Source organism: Diospyros lotus, chromosome 15 (assembly GCF_014633365.1).
Source record: "Diospyros lotus cultivar Yz01 chromosome 15, ASM1463336v1, whole genome shotgun sequence".
Lineage (NCBI taxonomy): Eukaryota > Viridiplantae > Streptophyta > Magnoliopsida > Ericales > Ebenaceae > Diospyros > Diospyros lotus.
Window position 1 is genome coordinate 21,075,112 of NC_068352.1, and position 7,587 is coordinate 21,082,698.

Consider the following 7,587-nt stretch of genomic DNA (forward strand, 5'->3'; position numbering starts at 1 on the left):
GGGACGGGACTCTAAATTACCGTTTTGCCCTTCTTAAGGCATCCTATATATTATGTGCCTTCTCTTTGATTCAAGGGCAATTATGAAAATTTCTATATACCATTATTCTCTTAATTGACAATTTAATCATGGCTCATCAAGGGTATTACAGTCTGTTTGGTCAAAAAGTTCTGAAAGGATTCATCCCTTTTAGGTTAGCATCTTCATGACCTAATAAATGATGGAGATTTCAATTAGCAAGTGTGCTGACAATCCGTAAAATTGGAATAAGTTTTGTGTGCATGCCTTCATATATATATATATATATATATCTAATGCTGGCAGCAGAACTAGAGGGTTAGCTCTTGGTTTTTATTATAGTTAAGGGAGTTTGTCCACTTCCCATTTCTTTGGGGAATGAGGCTAGGGATATTTCCATTGAGACCAATGCTACGCTAAAAAGCTAATGACTAAATTAGGTGGGATGCAGGCATTGGGTTGCACTTAAATAACTAATTTAATAACCCTACTTTCCCTATTCCAACCAATTAAACACATACAGTATTTTCAAATGCATGTCTTGTATGCTCAAGACAGGTTTATGCATTTTGGGTGGTCTATTTAATCTTGAGTGCTTGTCACACCACCATGATATTTATTTATTAGTTGTTAAGCACAAGCATTTGTATTTGGTGTGTGTTTTACTAGTTGGGCGAGGCTTGGTGAGATGCTTGGCTTATGAGGGTTTTGTATCCCATCCAATCTAATACGCCACCCCTTATTTGTTGCATTTGCACTAGTTATGGTACCAATTTTGAGATACAACTGTACGATATCTGATTTTCAGAACCGAGTTATTTAGGGATGCCCCAGCATGCCCAGTTCTTATCTTGGACACTTATGCGTGCCAGCGGTGTGGTAGCTCCCACCTGAGCGAGTTTCGACTCGTAGTACAGGTGCGATCTGCCTTTAGGGTAGTAATCGGTTTGTTATAAGGACTTGGGTGCTAATGTATTTCTTATTTGGGCCCCAAGATCCTGTATGCGTGCATTGTTACTTATACAGTTGGTACATATATCAGTTTATAAGATTACATGGGATGTTATGAATGAATTTCAACTTGTTATGCACTTGAGATATAGATTTACTCTTAGCACCTATTCTATCCATTCTTCATTTCTTTATGAGCTTGTTGAGTCATTTAGACTCACCTTATTTTCTCTTCATTTCAGGTATAAGCAAGAACCCAATTGTGGGAGAGTCTAGTGGTTCCTGAATTCCTGGTTAAGCGATGTATAAGGCCATGCAGACCTAGAAGTAGTCAGCCTGGGGGTTCATTTTTATGCATTTTATCGCTTCCGAATTGCATTTTGATTTAGTTTATTTGGGTCTGTATGGATTATCTTTTATTTTGTGGCTGGTATGTCAATGATGTATGTTATGCATGCTTGGGTTATGTAAGCCTAGAGATAAGTTGTTGTATAGTAGGTTGAGGTTTTGATATTCATACCGAGATGGTAAGTTTCCTTTATTAGGTTTTTTGGTATTCATCAATTGCATGCATGACAGGTTCATCCAAGTCTAGGTTGTCTCTATTTTAGTAGGGCACCCGCTCTGGTTCTTTGGGGACTTGGGTGGGGGCCTTACAATCCACATGGAAATCACTCCCTTCATAAATTAATAGCATATCTTTAGTCTTTCGCAAGTACTTCAGAATATGCTTCATTGTGATCCAGTGACTCTTACTGGGATTGGATTGATATCAGCTTACAACACTCACAACGTATATAATATCTGACCTCGTACATATTATCGCATACATAAGACTCACAACCATCGAAACATAAGGTACCTTACTCATACGATCCCTCTCTTCAGGAGTATTAAGACACATCTCCTTAGAGAGATAAACTCCAACCCGAACAGACAATTGTCCCTTTTTGAAATTCAACATGTTAAATGTCTTTAACATCTTTTCTATGTACAAGATCTGGGAGAGACCTATCAATTTCCTGTCTCTGTCTTTATAAAGTCTAATATCCAAAATATAGGTAACATCTCCTAAATCCTTCATGGAGAATACTTTAGATAGTTAGGTTTTCGCAGACATCATCATATTCACACTATTACTCATAATTAAAATATCATCCACATACAAGATTGAGAACACAATATTATTCCCCTACTAGCCTTCTTGTGAGCAAACTCGATGACAACGACGAGCAAATGCGACGGCAGGAGGGGAACAGTCGTGACAGTGGGATTGGAACAGCTACAACGACAACTTCAAGTAATAGAGTTTGTGTATTTGATTTTGAGGAATTATTTATTGATTTGTGTATTTAATGAGTGATATTGTGTATTTAGTTATTAATTTTGTAAATGTATATATTTGATTATTGATTTTGTGTATATGTGTATTTGATTATTGATTTGTTTATTTGATTACTAATTTTATGATACTTGAGAGATAGAGACGAGAAAAATTCGAATCTATCCCACTCATTGCCATTCCTACATGCTTTGCCGCAGGCAGCATGAGCTGTGTTTATGCAGTGATCCAATCTGAACCGGCAGTTAAAAAATGGGCATTCTGCGGGGAGTGGTTGTGTTGTGGCGCACACGATGAATAGACTTTGAGCTGCAAAGCTGCCTTTGTTTTATTGGTTAGGTAGCCTACAAAAGGGCCAATCAACCAATCTGGCCATTGATTGGGATAAGGACATAAAAATGAAGCTGGAGTACTGATTCCACGTCACCGTCGTGATCTGCTCTGAGCAAGAAGAAGACGACTTGCATTGCACCAAGTTAACCCAATCCCCCAGTTTATCAAGTTATTTGATTCCCACTTGTCCCCATTGTTGCCTAACAAAAGACCTTTTCTAAGGGTATGTTTAGATAAAGTCATTTAACCATTTTATTTGTCATTTAGAATTTTAAATTTATTATTTAAATACTTTATTATTGAAAGTATTGAAATTTGGGTCCAAATCCATCTTAGATCAAGATAGAAGAAAGTAAAAAAAATAAAAAATAAATTAAAACCCTCAGTCAAGCTAATCCTAAAAAAATCATTTTTTTTTTTTAATTTCCTGCATACCCGATCAAATTGGCCTAGTTGGCCTTGTAATATTCTAGTTCCATTAGCAGAAGGCCAGTGGAATGCACCCATCATTGACTAATGGCATGTTGTCCCGGCTGTGGATTTATTGTTCCGGTATAACAAATACATTTTTTATTTTTATTTTGTGTACTTAACAAGTTAATTTAGGCATTAGACTTGGGAGGAATTGTTATCAACGTACGTGATCATGAAATATTCAACGAATGTGACTAATTAATTTATTATTATTATTATTGTTGTGTCCTTTTATTTGTTCATCTCCATCTTGAAATTTGTTACATGTTAATACTGGCGGGGGATGAATTTGGAATATTGAATGCACTATTACCCTTACGTTAATTTTAATACTCACAATTAATATTTAGTCTTTTTGGTCACTCAACCTATCTTTTCGTGATTTATTTTATTATTATTCCGAAGAAAACCATGAAAATGGACCTACCAAATGATTATGGCAAGGTAGACATGTACGCACATGCTTAGCTCATATATGTAATGTTGGCTGTATTTATTTGGAGAAATGATAAAGAGTTTATGGTGGTTGCCAACATTCCAGGTTAGGCCAGGCTGCCAGACGCAGCATATTATATAAACAAACCATCATGGTCAGAGTGGCGGAACAGGCTCATGATCTGACTGCTTGGGGAGCTCGACTTCAATTCACTGGTACTCTATTCTCCAGACCTCCCCCAATTGAATTAATTTTATACCCAATGAAGAAGATAGTAGATCATCGAGTACTCTTCCAAAGTTTGTCAAATAAGCAAGGCAGTATTGACATTTGAAAAGTGACAAACTTTCTTCAATATTATAAACTATGTATCACTTTCCCCTAGATAGAAAATAGAAGCAAAATTTTTTAAAATACCCTTTTTCTTTAGCTTCTCTTTAAATAGAAAAAATTGAAAAACAAAAACTAAAAAATCAAAAACAAAAATTCAGGATATTTACTGCTATGGTAAGTTGACACCCCCCAACTCTTTACTATGGGTGTTGGAGAATCACGGTGTCACTAAATTTCTCTTAACGAGGGGGAGGGGGGGTTGGAGAACCCTAGCATCACTGAATTTCTCTACAAAGCTCTAAACTATATAACGATAATGTGTCTATATGAGAGAGAGAGATAGAAAGAAAGCGTACCCATCCTCTTGGGGATGCCCCATCTTCAACATGTCTTCTCCTTTTCTCTCCCTATATCTATATATCTCCTCACAAAGAACTCAAGTTACAAAAAAACCCTAGTAGGGTTTGGTTTGTTGACTACTAAAATGGCATTAATGACTTGAGAGAGAGAGAGAGAGAAAGGCAGAGATGAGAGAAAGAGAGTTACACTCGATGGCGTGACAACAATGCCTTGTCGATTTTCTTCAATGACGTGATAACGATGCTCCATCTCCGACACCTAATTTCTTTCCCTAATTTCTTTCTCTTTCCCTAGATCAATATATATAGGGTTCTTGTAGAAAATCATTGTTAGGGTTATTTACAAAAATCCCAATGCTAGGGTTCAAATCGAACCTTCTCTTCCCAGGAATCTTTGAAAATGAACCCCTTAGTAGCTAGGGTTCTTTATCGGCTGCCAAAAACTTGAGAGAAAGAGAAGTATTGTAACAAAATCACTTAAGAAAGAAGAGAGAAGAAATAGGAGAGTTTTAAAATAAGAGTAGTCAATTCACCTAACATATTAACAGTCTTATATATATAAACTTCATAGTATAATTTATTCTTGCTGTTTGGCTACTATATGGTTTATCAATTTTAAGAATTGAGGAATGGATGACACTTTTAGAGGGTTCAAAATAGAGATTTTTCAAGTGATTATCATGCAATTAAATGAGAAGAAACTATATTTGCATACTGATGACCATCCTTCTGTTTTTGCGAGAAAGAGTTCAAGAATCTATCTAAAATGCATGCATGGTTTTCTCAAAACCATGTTGAACAAAATAAAATTATATACATATAAAGATACATAGTAAATTTTTTACAAAAAAAAAAAAAAAAAGATACATAGTAAATTGTACATTTTACATTAATCCAACCGGCTAAGAGTCCAATAAATTAATTAAAAACTGCACATTCTAGTTTTTGGGTTGACTTAAGCTAATTAATTTTAATTTCCATGGCTTCTGTCCCCGTTCAAAACTGTAGCCAGCTCATTCCAACAAATCCCCACCCCACCCCATCCCTCATCCCATAAAACCCCATCACCATCACCACCACCACCACCACCACCACTACCTTCTCCGTCCTCCGTCCACCGCCACTTCCACTGCGGCCATGGCTTTCAGACATTTCTCCATCAGTCTCTTATCTCTCACCTCTCTCCTTTTCCTCGTCACGGGCCAAACCCCCTCGGCTCCGGCCCCATCTCCGGCGGGCCCCATCAACATCACCGCCATCCTGGCCAAAGGCGGCCAGTACACCACCTTCATCCGCCTCCTCACTGCCACCCAAGTCGCCAACCAAATCAACAATCAGGTCAACAACTCCAACCAGGGTCTCACGGTCTTCGCCCCCACCGACAACGCCTTCGCCAACCTCCCCGCCGGCTACCTCAACAACCTCTCCGTCCAGCAGCAAGTCCAGCTCAACCTCTACCACGTCCTCCCCAAATACTACTCCTTGTCCGACCTCCTCTCCGTCCCCAATCCCGTCCAGACCCAAGCCAGCGGCAACAACGGAAAGCCCTTCAGCCTCTTCTTCTCCGGCGAGGGCAACCAGGTTGCCAATATCAACTGTTTAGATTTCATTGCTTTGAATCCCGTCTTGAAATTAGATTTTATTGTTTTGACCCCCCGTTTCTTCTACACAGGTGAATGTCTCCACCGGCATTGTGGCGACCCAAGTGAACAACGCTCTGCGCCAGGACTTTCCGTTGGCCGTCTTCGAAGTGGACAAAGTGTTGAGGCCCAAGGAATTTGATGAAGTGGGCGCCCCGGCCCCGGCTCCGGCTAACAAAAACACCACTTCAAGCACGCCGGGCAGTACCACAAACTCGAGCGCGGCGGAGCCGGCTCCGAGAAATGGCGCCGGACGATTACAATTGCAGGTGGGTTTGGTTTCAGCTGGGATTGGATTATTTTGCATGGGGATGCTTAGGTGAGATGATGATTAATTAATTGTTTTTAATTTCTTTATCGTTCTTGTCCTTTTTTATCCTTCCTTTGTGGTGTAAAATGATGGTACGTACGTACGATCGCGCGAGGGGTTGTTGGGAATATTTTGATTTCACCATTGCTGCTTTGTATTTGTTTCTTTATTTATTTTTCTTCGTTTTGCTACGTATATCATCATATCCATTGTTTGACTGTAGAACCACGAAATGATACAATGATATTTACTGTACATTTTGCTTCTCTCCTTTTGTGTGGGATAGATACAAGTGTGTTTTTTTTTTAAAGAGTGATTGATGGAAGTTAATTTGCTTTAGTTGCAAGTATGCAACAAACCTTTAGATATAACTTTGTTGCTTTTTGCCCCTCATTAATATTTTACTCTTTTAAAACTTTTAGAATACCCATAATACCCTCAATATATTTCTCTTTCCCTTCTCTCTCCCGAGTCTAGATTTGTTGTCCCATTTCCTAATCCCTTAGTTATCTCCACAAGAAAAATAAGTCACGTAAATAAATTAATAGATATCACTAAATAGTGATTATTCCAAATTAATGATAAAAAATTTAACTTTTTTATTTCAAAATGCATTATGCAATTAACAGAAAAAAAAACCCATCTCTTCATCTTTCCTTCTTATTTAATACCAAGAAAAAAACCCATTCTACAATTAACAGGAAAAAAACCCACTCTCTTGAGTTTGTGTTGTTGAGTTATTTCTTTTTTTAATGGTATCTCTTTTTAATTATAATCTTGTGTTGAAATCAATTATAGTCATTTAAAATTGAAAGAGAAAGTAAGATGAAGAGATGGACTTTTTTCATGCTAATTGTATAATGGATTTTGAAAGAAGAACGTTCAGTTTTCTTCCGTTAATTTGGGGTAATTACTATTTAGTGATGTATATTAATTTTGATAATATAATTTATTTTTATTAAGGAGATAGCTAAAGAGATATATAACAACCTAGGACAGCAGATCTAAACTCGTCTCTCCCTCCTACACCTAATCCTTTGATCTAGTGTCCCGCCATTCCTTACAAGGTTGTTAATTTCGTATCAATTGTCGTTTTGGATTTCTCACATAAATGAGATGTTTTGGTACTAGAATATTTTAGCGTTTTATTTTGAAATTATATATTTAATCTTATATATATGTATATATAGCACTTAACAGTTAATTTATTAATAATATAAGAAAAAATTATTTTATAATGGTAGTTTCACAGTTATGGTGTGTTTGATACGGATGGAAAATGAGAGTAGAATTCATTTTCCACCCAAATTCTAAGAAATTCTATCAAACAATTTTTTTTTTCCATGGAATTCAAATTCTATTTTAGTTCAAAAAGTAGAGATTTTTCTTGA

At 37.0% G+C, this 7,587-nt stretch overlaps 1 protein-coding gene across 1 annotated transcript; it reads left to right on the forward strand.

Moving 5' to 3' along the window:
- The first annotated feature begins 5,273 nt into the window (after nucleotides 1-5,273).
- Nucleotides 5,274-6,462, forward strand: LOC127792240 (fasciclin-like arabinogalactan protein 9). The gene is made up of 2 exons (XM_052322687.1): nucleotides 5,274-5,827; nucleotides 5,919-6,462. The coding sequence occupies exons 1-2, from the start codon at nucleotides 5,384-5,386 to the stop codon at nucleotides 6,207-6,209; spliced, it is 735 nt and encodes a 244-aa protein (XP_052178647.1). The 5' UTR covers nucleotides 5,274-5,383; the 3' UTR covers nucleotides 6,210-6,462.
- Nucleotides 6,463-7,587: the final 1,125 nt, after the last annotated feature.

Excerpts from the sequence above, each read along its gene's own strand:
- LOC127792240 (XM_052322687.1), top strand. The coding sequence starts at position 5,384 with ATGGCTTTCAGACATTTCTCCATCAGTCTCTTATCTCTCACCTCTCTC. Across the intron at positions 5,828-5,918 it reads TCTCCGGCGAGGGCAACCAG|GTGAATGTCTCCACCGGCAT; the intron begins GTTGCCAATATC and ends TCTTCTACACAG.